The 14,115-nt window shown below is 43.0% G+C and overlaps 2 protein-coding genes across 2 annotated transcripts in view; both read right to left on the bottom strand.

Annotated features, from left to right (window-relative positions):
* The window catches only part of ttc28 (tetratricopeptide repeat domain 28), a 111,684-nt gene extending 105,884 nt beyond the window's left edge, over positions 1-5,800 (bottom strand). Inside the window, exon 1 of the mRNA XM_084572223.1 lies at positions 5,518-5,800. Coding sequence (XP_084428349.1) covers positions 5,518-5,547 — 30 coding nt within the window. The 5' untranslated portion in view covers positions 5,548-5,800. The remainder of the gene's footprint in view (positions 1-5,517) is intronic.
* A 1,304-nt stretch (positions 5,801-7,104) lies between these two features.
* pla2g3 (phospholipase A2 group III) lies at positions 7,105-13,151 on the bottom strand (the record flags this gene model as incomplete). The annotated part of the gene is made up of 7 exons (XM_084572452.1): positions 7,105-8,604; positions 9,063-9,173; positions 10,109-10,241; positions 10,337-10,971; positions 11,053-11,187; positions 11,308-11,440; positions 12,605-13,151. 7 exons carry the CDS (start codon positions 13,149-13,151, stop codon positions 8,367-8,369), a joined length of 1,932 nt encoding a protein of 643 aa, XP_084428578.1. The 3' UTR covers positions 7,105-8,366.
* Positions 13,152-14,115: the final 964 nt, after the last annotated feature.

The raw sequence follows: 14,115 nt of genomic DNA, 5'->3' as shown, positions 1-14,115 counted from the left end.
CGGCTTGAATTCCTCCGAGAGACGGAGAGAAAGAGAGAGAGAGAGAGAGAGAGAGAGAAAAGGGGGGAAGTCAGACTCAGAGGGTTCTGTTCTTCTCATTCGTTTCTGTCACTGCTGCTGTAACTTTGCGTAAATTGCGTCTCTCTGCAGCTTTAACGCTCAGCGGCTGCCTCCCTCACCGATCTGGTGTTTCCAAATCTGTCCTTTCACCAGAGCTTACACCAAGGCCTTCATTATCTCTCGCTATTCTCCCCTCACACACACACACACACACACACACACACACACACTCATCCACTGAATTGTTTGGGTACACGCTTAAAATATGCAGACTGGAGGGATTCCTAAAACTTGCACATGCATCACCCAACGGGTTTTGATTGAGAAGCAAAGAAAGGCATTTTAGGGGGGAAGTGAACTGATGATTCACTTCAAATAAACTGAAAGAAAGGGAACGAGAGAGAGAGAGAGAGAGAGCAAAAAGACTTGACAACACCAGGTCTATATAACCTAACCAAGCTCTTACTGTTGTTTCTGAAAGACATTACACAAATAAATCTGCCTTGTTCTGACAGGGTCCATGTACTTGTTGGTATTTAAAGTTTGGTTTCCTATCCTCCCGGCTGATTTGATTCCAATTTAAAAAGCAAACATCAAAAAAAGTACATTCAAGTACTTTTTCTGGAGAGTACCAAGTAATTTTAGACTCTGACACAAGGTGAGATCTGGTCGTCTGAATTTCTCTCTGAGCGTTTGTCTTGTGAATCTGGAGAAGAACCAGATTTATTTAGAGCTGGACACAATGATCCATGGACAAGAGAGACCTGGACCAGTGGTCACCGTGGAGACTACTTCCTGGACCAGTGAGACCTGGACCAGTGGTCACCGTGGAGACTACTTCCTGGACCAGAGAGACCTGGACCAGTGGTCACCGTGGAGACTACTTCCTGGACCAGTGAGACCTGGACCAGTGGTCACCGTGGAGACAACTTCCTGGACCAGCGAGACCTGGACCAGTGGTCACCGTGGAGACTACTTCCTGGACCAGAGAGACCTGGACCAGTGGTCACCGTGGAGACTACTTCCTGGACCAGAGAGACCTGGACCAGTGGTTACCATGGAGACTACTTCCTGGACCAGAGAGACCTGGACCAGTGGTCACCATGGAGACTACTTCCTGGACCAGAGAGACCTGGACCAGTGGTTACCATGGAGACTACTTCCTGGACCAGAGAGACCTGGACCAGTGGTCACTATGGAGACTACTTCCTGGACCAAAGAGACCTGGACCAGTCGTCACCGTGGAGATTACTTCCTGGACCAGAGAGACCCGGACCAGTGGTCACCGTGGAGACTACTTCCTGGACCAAAGAGACCTGGACCAGTGGTCACTATGGAGACTACTTCCTGGACCAGAGAGACCTGGACCAGTGGTTACCATGGAGACTACTTCCTGGACCAGAGAGACCATGGAGACTACTTCCTGGTTCAGGAAGAGTTTCAGCTATTCATTCTTTGGCTACAGTATTTGTTTCCTAGCTAACTTAGAGCTGATTGATGCACTGAAGCTAAAGCTAACAGGTCTGGTATGTCGTTAGCATCCTCACTAGTGGATGATCCAGGTAAACAAGTAGTAACTTAATATTTTATTTGCTAGATTAGCACTGTGGGTAAGCCATTAGCTAGCCCATGCTAATGCCGGAAGTTTAAAAAAAACTGCTACGTTGAAAATTGAACAAATCATGTGCGTTTGTTTTACCAGGTAACTTTTAAACAGGTGTCAACTAGCCCTTGAGCAATGCTAAAGTGACAACTAGCCGACAGCGTAGCTTGCCGCCAACGTTGGGCACTTTTTTGTTACTTGTGTCGTTCGTAGCAGGAATTCATCGTTAAGCTAGATTTACGTGACTGAGTCAGAGCTACGCTAGCCTGAAATAAACACTCAACACAGCTGATTAGCCGCCAACTTGCATTTTAGCAGAGTGAATTCTGCAACATGCCGACACACCTGTGCACATGTGCAGTATAAACCTAGCTCGATGCTTCGTATTCACAACTCTTCTCAGAGCGCCCATTAATCAGCTGTTCGCTCTGCTACGTCATCGTGTCCAGGTTGTTCTGAAGCCCTGGTTCAGATCTGACGGATGTGATATGAAGCAGGGCTTGTCGAACGTGTTACCGGGGCAACGTTTGTACTGAGGCGTAAAATCTGTAAGACTCTTACTGCAGAACAGAGAACAAGAAGAAAAATCAGGCTTTGTGTTTGACTGCGTAAGAAAGAATTAAAGTCTTGAGGGAGAAACTGGAGTTTGAGTTATTTATTATATGTTAGACGCTAATAAACCAGTCAGGGGGATTTTACTTTAAAGATCTGGTATCGTGGCCTCTGGGATATTTTACAACCTAAAGTTCTTTACATTTCTATAAATTCATCTTGTTCTGATTTGTCCTCCAGGAAGTTGATTATACTAAAAAAAAGATAAAAAACTTGCACAGGTGGCTCAGTGGTTTGGTTTCGTGACTATTTTACTGACAAAGATTTTCTCAAACCTAATGTCATCACTGGTTCCAGAGGTTCATGGTGCCTCCTTTAATATTTTCCCACAAGTTTCTAACGTTTCCAATGAGACGATGCAGGAAACGGCAAAATGTTTCAAATAATCGATCAGGAGATTTTATGAACTGATGTCAGACCTTTCAAATGAAGCTCAGTGCTCGTTAACACGCCATAGAGGGTGTTTGGGTGTTTGAACATGAGCTCACGAGTCAGGCAACTGGGACCAACGCCGCAAAAAATAAAAGGCCGGAACTACCACGACACGAATATCCTGTCCCGTACGCACAAACACACACTTCCCCCTCTGTCCTGTCTTACTACTCCCAGCCCTGGTTCCAGGCCCGGGAACATTCCTGGAGATAAAGAAAGAAACCGAGGGTCTGAATACCTGAAAGAGAGGAAACGGTGTCCCTCTGATCTGCTAATATAATTTATACGAGGCAACGAGCTGGAGCTGCAATCGATAAAGACTCGATGTTAGCTGCAATATTAAACGACCGCTTACTTTATCTAATTTTATAATTAATTCACTCAAATAAATGACACAAACACTACATGTAAAATGTTTGCACGGCTCTATTTTCTACTGTCCATTCCATATAATCTACTCAGACTGTCAATAATGCACATACTTATATCTGTATAGTATAAAACGCGTCGATTAAAAGTATTTGCACTCCTGAAGGTCCTGAGAGTCGACAAATAGAACCCAAACAAACACATTAAACTGAAATATTTAACTTTTCTATTTGTTTACTCAGGAAAAATGAGCCAATATTACATATCAGTGAGTTGGCTCCAGGATTACAAGTTAATTTCAAGGTCAAATTAGAGTCAGTCTGTTCAGAAGTGTCCAATCAGAGTAATGAGACTCAGGCGTCTATATTCACTTCTAATTTTGACGAAGCAACAATCCAAAACCATGATATTTTCAGTTTTCTTTCATAAATAACATAGAAAAGTTCACATTTTTCACATCTGAGGAGCAGCTCCAGCGTCCAGACATTGTTTTCTAAAAGATGATAAGACTCATATCTACTTTTTTTTCTAGTTAGCTACTAAACAATGAAATACACAGAATATGAGCCGCCTGCTGAATTTAACTGCTCCGTGTAATCATGTAATTATGCCCAGTCACCAGACGCACTGTGTTCGTAGCGTGCCACTAATTTACAAGAAAACTGTCCACAGAAAGTTAAAATAGGGAGGAAGAAAAGATGGATAAAAATAAAACGCATTTGAAACGGACTGGAGCGATCTTCGTGTTTAGGTTCGGAGGGTGAGCGATTGTAAAGCTTTCCGCAGGTTTCCTTCCTTTGTCGTCGGTTTCTTTAGTGTTTATTGTGCCGTCGCTTTGCTTTTTCTGCTTCCGAGGCTTTTTGTTCGTCAGGAGCAAACTCCCAGAAAACTTTCATCAAGTCTCAAACTTGAAAAAAAGTTCAATTTGGTCACATTCGGTCATATCTTGCACTACCATATATATTATACTTTTAATTCAGTGTTTGTCTTGTTATATGTCCTTTAATATTCCACCATGAAGCCTTTAAATGTCTCTCTTTCGTCTTTAATGAAGGTGGTTTTGTTGTTTCTGAGGCACTTTGCTTCTAATTAAAACCATTACCTTGTGCTTTCCTGACGGTTAAGTCAAACATTATAGCTTGTACACGTTAAAATCTTCCTTTTATAACAACAAATGAAGGTTCAGACTGACTTAGAGTTGAATTTGGTCCTTATTTTTCAGTGTTTCATCATCTTCTTCTGCTATCGTAATGTGTTTTTAATGTCTCTTCATGTATTTAATAAGGATTTGAGTAGTTTCTGAGGCTAATTAAAACCATTAACAGCTACCTGGCCTTTTACTAGCGCTGCCGTGAAGGTTACCAGTTCAAATCCTCCTCTTATAAGTATAAACAAAGGGTTTAGACTGATTTAAAAACGACTAAAGTCAGTTAGGTTCCTTCTGGTTGTATCTTGCACAGCGTTTATTCATTTAATATCTTGTCTTGATGTGTTTTTATGTCTGTTTTTCTGACTCTAATAAGGGTTTTTGTGGTTTCTGACGCTCTCTGGCTCTAATTAAAACCACTGAACGAGATTAAATGCTGCTACCTGCCATTTAACATGTGCTTTACTGGGGGTTGAGTCAAACATTACAGCTTGTACAAGTTAAAATCTTCCTCTTATTAGTGTAAATGAAGGTTCAGGCTGGATTTAGAGCTGAACCGAGTTGAATTTGGTCCTTTCTCGTACGTATATTATCAGCGTTTGTCTTCTTCTGCTATCATAATGTGCTTTTTATGTCTCCTTTTCCATATTTAATAAAGATTAGAGTTTAGTTTGAGGTTTTCTGGCTCTAATTAAAACAGTATTATCTGCTCCCTGGCTAGTTTACCTTTACTAGTGCTTCCATGAAGGCTACAAGTCCAAACCCTCTTCTTATGAGTATAAACAAAGGGTGGAGACTGATTTCAGACTCATAAATTCAATTTAGTACCTTTCAATAGTATGTTTATTCACTTTTAAATACATATCTCACCATATCTCCTTTAATATCTTAGTTCTTTTCTGTATTTAAGACAGATTTGAGTCGTTTTTGGTGCTTCTGGCTCTAATTAAAGCCATTAAATGCTACCTGTCCTTTATCTTGTGCTTCCATGAAGACTACAACTCTAATCCTCCACCTATGGGCATAAAACAAAGGGCTGAGCCTGATCTCAGAGCTGATAACGGTGGAGGAGCTGCAGTGCATGCAGTCTCCTCTGCAGCCTGACAGAAATCAGATGGAGCTCAGTGAACTCCAACCAGAAGTTTCAAAATAAATCCAGCAGGAAGGCAGCTCATGGTGGGATGGAAACTGTCACAGACCAGCGTCCTCTCTCTCCCCCTCTCTCTATTTCCTTCCTCAGCCTCTCGCAGATCTCATCGAGCTTTATATAAAACTGTTTTTTTTTCTTTCTTACCTTCTCTTTCCTCGTTCTTTGCTTTTCCATCTCTGCTAAATCCTCCGACCGCAGCTCTAAACTTTCATCCCGGGGCAGCAGCAGCAGCAGGGAGGCAGGAAAACACGGATCCCAAACAAACCGTGCTGTAGTTTATTAGTGATCAATAACCCGGAGCTGGACGGAGGTTCAGTGCCATGTAGCGAGCATCCAGAGTTCTTCCTGGTGAAAGTTAATCCGGAGTGAGTGCGCCATGTTCCCACCGCCGATCGTCTCCCTGTAGCGGAATTCTAGTCCGGTGAGAGGCGGGGATCCGGTCGGCTCCACGGCTGCAGCCTTCAGCCTGGATTCAGTTACTGCTCGTGACATCAGAGAGGAGTTGAGTTACCTGACAGATATCATTACAGCAGCAGCAGCAGCAGGCTTCACCCGGCGTTAGCTGCTTCTGGCCATATCAAATAAATAAACCCATTTAATATACTTTAAAAATAAATACCCCACATTTATTTAAATTTCAAAATAAATACCCCTGTTTATTTTAGGTCGATAAAATTCAATCACAAGTGAAAACAAATAAACTTACATTTTACATTTTAGTCAAAAAAAGTCCAGCTAGCCCCACTTTGAGCCTGTAATTAGTATAATTGTGTTAGCCAACAAGCTAGCTAAATCATTAGCTGGCTAACATCGTTACGTAACAAGCTAGCTAACATGGTTTTCACCAACAAGCTAACTAACGGTCGTTACCTAACAAGCTAGCTAACATCGTTGGCCAACAAGCTAACTAACGGTCGTTACCTAACAAGCTAGGCTAACATTGTGGCTTAATTGTTAGCTTTTTAGCTTTTAGCATTTAGCAGACTGAATATTTTTCATCTAGATCAATATTTCTAAACTCACATCTTTGAGTAAAATTAAAAAATTAAAAGAATTATAAAGAATTTTCATATAAAGTGTTCAAACCAGTTAGCCAGCTAGCTAACATCATCATTTCGGTTTTAGCTTTTTTGGTTAAAAAAGTTAAAAAGCTTATTTTCTTTAGCATTTAGAATACTGAATAGTTTTCATCTATATCGCTAGTCTACCTTTAATGATATTCAAGATACTTTCTTTAAAAACAAAAATACCAACATTACAATAAATAAATAAATAATAATTATAGTCCCCAATTTTTGCCCGTGTTTAGTACAGAGTTAGCCAGCTAGGTAACATTGCTTTGATTGAAAGCGAAGCTAAAAAAAATCTCCATATTTGGTTTTCAATGAATTTGCCAGCTAAGATAAAATCCTTGTTCACTTATAACTAAGCAAATAGGCAGTTTTATCATTTTGCAGACTCTATATTTTTCATTTCAAAACTTTTATTAGGTCACAAAAATTCACTCAAACAAACACCAACAGAACAATAAATAATTAAACACATGTAACATCTGTCCCTTTAATCAAAAGTCCAGCTTGCTGCAGTTTGTACCACATATTAGCTAATTAACCTGATAGCGAACAGAAAAACTAGATGTCTCAAACAGTGTTTTTAAAATTATGATATTTACATTTTAAATAAATATTTTTTGAACACAAATGCTTATTCACAGATATAAAGCTTGGTATACTTTCATGGCCATCCTCTGGGACTATGAAATTATACTCAAGATATTCTTAGCTTAGCTTAGCATGGATACAGGAAACAGGTGGAAACAGCTAGCTGGTAACACACCAGTACACGTGAAACTCGTCATAACACACACAAATAAAATGAGGTTTCATAGTTTTCATCAGGATTAAACAGATTGTTCATAAGTGAGCTCTAGAGCTGTTGATTTGGACAGAGGTGGGCTAGCAATTTCCACATGTTTCAAGTCTTCATGCTAAGCTACGCTAACCACGTTTACAAACACAAAGGTGGCATTAATCCTCTCATCTGAATCTGAACGGTCAGAAAGAAAGCAAATCATCATATTTTACCACATCTCAAAGGATTATTTTAAACTTGAATCCATCATATGTTTAAGTCTCCTGTCAAAAACTAAACACTCTTTCCATGTTTTTCTTTATGTACACATATTTACATGTTCAATCCTTTTTCATATCTGTATCAACAACATAATTGCATATCTACAACTCATATAAAACAGTCCAAATACTTACAGTGTGTGCTGACACCTCAATAACACTATACAGCCAGGATTTTCCACTATTTTCCTACAGTATATTAATACTATAGTTGTGCCTTATATGATACTTTAAATGCACATTGCTAGGAATTGGGTTTAAATCCTTCTCCTCACTTGCAACTGTATCAGAGACAAACTTTAAACCCTGTGGGCTTTAATACTAAAGACATGTCCCAATTAAAACATCAGTTCAAAACTTGTTGTTGTTGTTGCCATCCCAGATAAAAACAGAAAGCGTTCTCATGGCAGATATCTCACACAGGTGTAACTAATCACGTCCACCATGGCTCAGTCGTATCGAGTGTCCCAGTGAGTCATTACAGTGATCCAGCATGAATAATCGCAGGGATCTCGACCTGGCACACCTGAACGCAACGCAGCCGCCATTAATGTTATTAGTTGCATGTGTTCTTTTCCTGCCAAGAGGTCTGTTACAGCTTAGGAGAAGTTTTATCGTCCTAAATGAGCTGGCGAGTTCGTTCCATGGATCCAACAAACAGTTTGGCCTCAACAGCTACAGTACATCCCAAATAAATACATAACACAACAAACAATATTTAGTTAACAGGGACCCAAAGTGTTCAGAATAAGTCTAATTGCAGGTCGTCTTTAAATTAATTTTTCTAAATTTAAAGATAAAATTACAACTATGTATTAATATGATGTTGAACACTTTGAATCCCTGGTATAATATTCACAATCAGACCAGCGCTCGCTCTCTCCCGGCGTTTTGACCTCGCCTCCTGCTCGTTTGTCTGGGTCGGATCATCCTGACGCAGAGTCTGTGGAGCCTCAGAGCTCGGTCTTTCCTCTTGGCTCTCCTCGTGTTCGGCCTCCTGACCGTCAGCTGCACCGCCTGCAGATGGCGCTGCTCCTCCACCGCCGCACCGGGGTCCAGCTGAGGAAGCTCTGCTCTCACCACAACCGCTGTGCAGCTGCTGAACGAGGCAGAAGGAATGGAAGGGTTCGTGATGCTATAATTATCCAAAAATTCTATTTATTTTACTTATAACCCTGTCACGTTTCTGGACTGGATGCTTTTCAGATTAAACTTTCATGCAGGAAAGAAAAAATCAGCTTATAAAATTCATCGTTGAAGATTAAACCTGTGATTCAAATGTTTTAGTTCTACAAAAAGCTTTCAAATTTGTTAGCACTTCCTGTTTGAGGCCCCAAGCAGTTAAACCATCCATTTATTTTAAAAGAGCAATGCAAATCATGACAGTGACCCTTTGGAGGGGCCCCATCCCTAGATTGGGCAGCATTCGACTCAACATAATAACTGTTAAATTAGCTCAGCCTGCAACATTTTCTATTTAAAGCAAAGTTATTACTAAAACAGCAAAGAAAACCTTCTTGAGTTAAATTTTGAATGCATCTATATTTGTATACTGACATGTCGCCCGCTGTGCAGTCCCGGGGCAGGAAGCAGGACTGAGACACGTGTCCCAGCAGAAGAGCCTGAACTTCAGTCAGTCGTCTCTGTTTAGACAAAGTCTGGAATAATCTGGGAGACAAACAGTGAGACGTCAGACACTGGCACACCGGCAAAGCTAAGAGAGAACCAGGCTGCGTGGGCAAACATCAGATTAGGATAACGTTCAAGGATATAAAACCCCATCATCATCCGTATGAGAGCTGCAAATATTTACTCTGGAGCTTGAATAGATTTATGTAATCTGGTCTGACGCATCTCCACGTTGATGAAATCACTGGCTGTGTTCAGTGATCTGACCTCAAGTGATCATCTTTAAGTTCAGGTGGGAAAACAGCCAGGACGCATGTGATCACATTCTATTAATGAACACAAAGGACCTGTTCAGACCTTAAATTAACATCTGTCCTGAGAGATCTGATCACAGGTGTAGACCTTAAAGTCCAGGATCTGGTGTCAGTCCACATGTGGAGGTGGTCTGGGACAGATGTGACCTCCTTCCTTTGGTAGTGTGAACACACAATGAGTCCTGGGTCACATTAAAGACCACCTACTCAACAGGGCTGATCTGAGGAAGAGGAGTTTAACTCATTCATTCAACCACTAGTAGAAATGATCACATGAATCAGTGATGTCTGTTCATTAGTAATGAGAGCCTTTTAAAAGATTCTGGCCTTGGAGCTGAGAACCAAACTAAACTAGAAACTAACAACAAGCAGCTGTTGATGGTTCTGATCCAGCGGTAGGTAGAGATCCATTAGAGACAGCAGCTGGTACAATATTCTACTGACCACATGATGGCGCTGATTATTTACAGACACACAAACTGAGATCAGATCTCAAGTGCTGGCTGGGGACACATGTGGAGACACATTTATATTAAGGAACTTAAAGATGGACAGGTGAGTTTAGATTGACCAGGTTAGATGTTAATGTGAGGTCTGAACAGGTGCCAACTCAACTGAGCGGCTAGTCCCGTGTGAACAGGGCTTTTGACTTTGATTCACCTGCTGGTGCAGTTGCAGTGGTACAGTGTCCTCATCTCTGCGTTGTGGAGGCCGTACATCTTCTGCTGGGGAAGAATCTTGTCCTTGCACCGATCAAGATCCTTATAGACGCCACATGCCATGATCTGCAACTCTGTGGAGAGGAGGGATCAGTATCAGCTGTGTTGTAAAAAAATAAAATAAAATAAAAACAAGGCGATACACCGAGATGTGTTCAGAGTCAAATACCTTCCTGTTGGGTTTGGTTTTTGCGTGTCGATGCTGCAGGTGATGTGTTGCTGCCGGTGGAAGTCGTGATGCCAGGACTGATGGTGGTAGAGGTGGAAGTGGAGTTGGTGCTTGGTGAAGGTGTAGGGGCAGTGAGGAGCTTTGGATCTGACGCGGTGCTCTCCAGGAGTGGGGCCGGCATGGTGGTGGAGTCGATGACGGAGCCGGTGGTGGAGCCGATGACGGAGCCGGTGGTGGAGTCAATGATGGAGCCGGTGGTGGAGTTGATGTCGGAGCTGGTGGTGGAGTCAATGATGGAGCCGGTGGTGGAGTTGATGACGGAGCCGGTGGTGGAGTCAATGATGGAGCCGGTGGTGGACTCAATGATGGAGCCGGTGGTGGAGTTGATGACGGAGCCGGTGGTGGAGTCAATGATGGAGCCGGTGGTGGACTCAATGATGGAGCCGGTGGTGGAGTCAATGATGGAGCCGGTGGTGGAGTTGATGTCGGAGCTGGTGGTGGAGTCGATGACGGAGCCAGTGGTGAAGTTGATGTCGGAGCCGGTGGTGTTCACGCTGCTTTCTGTCGGCTCGGCCGACTCGAACAGCGTGGGCGGGTAGACCTCAGCGTACAGAGCCATTTTAGTCTCTTTACACCTGTCAGTCAGAGCAGGAAACAACGTAAAGGACTAGTATTAAAAGGAAACGTCTGGTTAAATAAATCAAAATGAGACTCACATCCCGAACCAGTTCCTCTCCATGCACTGGAGTCGGTATGAGAACTTGAAGCAGTGCATCTTCAACAGGTTAAAGAACGTGTATCCCACCACGCTGGAGATGCTGTCGTTGGCCTCCTTCAGACAGCTGTGAAACCTGGAACACGTTTTATCACATTTATTAATTATTAAAACACTAGATGTCAGCTGTAGATGACTTGGAGGATCAGGGTGGGGGGTTGGGTTTGGGGGGGTTGGGTTTGGGGGGGGGTCTCACTTGTTGTCGCAGTCGCAGTGAGACATGGTGAAGATGTTGCTGTTGAAGACGCCGTAGTTGGAGTTAAACGATAAGATGCTGTGTTTGCACTGGTCGTGTTCCCGGCAGCAGCTGTCCGTCTCCGAGAACGCACCTGGAACCAGATTACCAGATTATTTCAGAAACTTTATTCCAGTTTAACAAAAGAAGAAGAAGATGTCTCAAAAAGTGAATCAAACTATCCTCAAACCAGACCAACGTCTCCACTCATAGATTGTTTTGTGTGGTGGAAAGTTGTTCTGGAGTCTCTCTGTTGGGAACTGATTCTGCTCTAGCAAAGATCTGCTGGGCCAATCAGATCGTTTAGGGGCGGGGCTTAATGTGGTGATGGCCAGAACCTCATAATGCAGCAGTTTATACAATCAGTTCATCCTTTAACTAAACTTAATTCTAGTTTTTGGTCTTTTGTCCACATATGTATACTATCCTGCTGCCGGAAATACTACAGAGCACCAAAGTTGTATTAATCCACCACTAAAAATAGTCCCTATGCAGGCAGCCTTTCTAATTTCAGCTTTAGCTGGAGCAACATTTACAGTGTTCAGGTAGCCTGCTAGCTAACCTGGACTTATTCTGTGGCTGGAAGTTGGTCTAGTGTCTCTCTGTTGGGAAATGATTCTACTCCTGCAAAGATCTGCTGGGCCAATCAGATCGTTCGGGGGCGGGGCTTAGTGTGGTGATGGACAGAAGAGTAACAGCAGTCATACGTGTCATCTGAGGGCAGTGGATTCTGGTTGGCTGTTGGATTGTTGTCAAGTTTAGTTCTTATCACCTTTTGTCTCTTCGTGACCATTTAATATATTCTTTCTTCTCTTTGTGGTTGTTTTGTATATTTTTTTCTGGCTATTTTGTCTCACTTTGAATATATTTTTAATGTGCAATGTGCATTTATTTTGTAGTTCTTTTATTGGTGCATTGACATTCTTAGAGCTGAAGAGGAAAACTAAATCCTGAAAGTTAAAATTAAAACATGTGACAGAGGGAACTCTTGCTGCTCGTCTTCAGTTTGTCTTAATTCAGACATTTTAGTGTTTCATGGTTAAATCACCTTGAGACAAATTTATACTATTGATAAATCTGACTTTATTAAAGAATCAGAATCAGCTTTAATGACCAAGTATGTGCACATACAGGGAATTTGACTCAGCTAAACACTAAAAGCTGCAGAGTTGGTGACCCTTCATTCATCTCTAATGGCCATTTGGGGGCTGTCAAACCCTATGATGGTTAACATTCATCATAAACTGAACCAACGTACCCAGATCTTCATATGACAGCGCCTTGTTGCCAGAGCCGCACCACAGAGTCCCAGGAACGATGAAACCTCGCTTCACACGCCGGTTTATCTTGACCTCTGACCTTTCACCTTGACCTCCATCATCAGCGCTCCTCGCCTGCCTCCTTCCCGTGCGCCCCTGGAGCTCCGTGAGCCCTGGAGAGGACAGAGAGACGCACCGCTCCTCCGACAGTGAGTCCAGGTCGAAACCTCCCCCTGGGTGCTGGGAGAACTCCTCCTCCCGGCACAGAGACGAGTAGTCCCGGGTCACCGCCGCGTCGTCGCTCCAGCCGCAGCCGAGCAGAGCGCGCTCCCCGGACCAGACGCTGTGGTACAGCCGCAGGGATGGAGCGGTGAGCCCGGGGTCGCTGCGGAGGAAACTGACATGCACCTCAGCGTTGGGCAAAACTTTAGTCCAGGTGCAGGAGACCGAGGCTGCTCCTCCTGCTGCTCCTGCTCCTCCTGCTGCGCTGCAGCTCAGGAGAGATGATGTGAAAATGAGAGCGACGAGAGGAGCGACGTGCGTCATGGTGGCAGAGAGACAGAGACAGAGATCTAAAAGAAACAATGACTGCTCCTCTCTCTCTCTGAGGACGCAATGACAGATTGACAGACTCCGGTTTTAAATGAGAAGGGGATGAGGAGGAGGAGGAGGAGGAGGAGGAGGAGGCAGGGTGGATCCAAAATAAAACACAACATCCAAATCAGCCATGTGACCTGTCAGAGTGGCCAAACATCTCTCTCTCTCTCTCTCTCTCTCTCTCTCTCTCTCTCTCTCTCTCTCTCTCTCTCTCTCTCTCTCTGACACCAGTTCTTCCTGACTGATATTCAGATAAATATTAGTTTTCAGTCTTTTATTTTGGTCATAACCACCAGTTCTCAACCTGTTCCACCATCTATGAACACTTTACTGACACATCCACAACATTAGACAAGAGTCCCCTATATAAGAGTTGTTTTATATCTTCCTTCAGTCATTTGGTTTGAACTTTGTCACCACTTCTTCTCTCTCTCTCTCTCTCTCTGCAGCCATTCTGTGTCTCTTGTTGTACATTCTGCATCTTTTTATTTCAATCCATAAAAAGATGCAGCTGTGGCTCAGTAGGTAGAGCAGGTTGTCCATGAACCAGAGGGTTAGTGGTTTAATCCCTGGAATGTGCCACATGCTGAAATGTCCTTGAGCAAGAGAGTGAACCCCCAGTTGTTTCCAGTGTGTGGCAGTGGAGAGATGACACGCACTGGGAGTGAATGGGTACATGTGTCTGTGTCTATGACTGTAAAGCGATCCGAGTACCAATAAGTAGAAAAGCGTTACATAAAAGCAAGACCATTTACCATTTATTTCTCTTTGTCGTCATTTTGTCCATTTCTAGTTTTTATCTCTCTGCAGACGTGTTGCATCTTTTTATGACTGATGATCTTGTATCTTTGGGTCTTTGTCTTCGTGGCCTCTCCGTCTCACCTCGTCTCTTTTCGTGGTCGGCTTGCGTCTC

Source organism: Chelon labrosus (genome assembly GCF_963514085.1).
Source record: "Chelon labrosus genome assembly, chromosome: 22".
NCBI classification, from domain to species: domain Eukaryota; kingdom Metazoa; phylum Chordata; class Actinopteri; order Mugiliformes; family Mugilidae; genus Chelon; species Chelon labrosus.
This window is presented reverse-complemented; position numbering and strand designations above follow the sequence as displayed.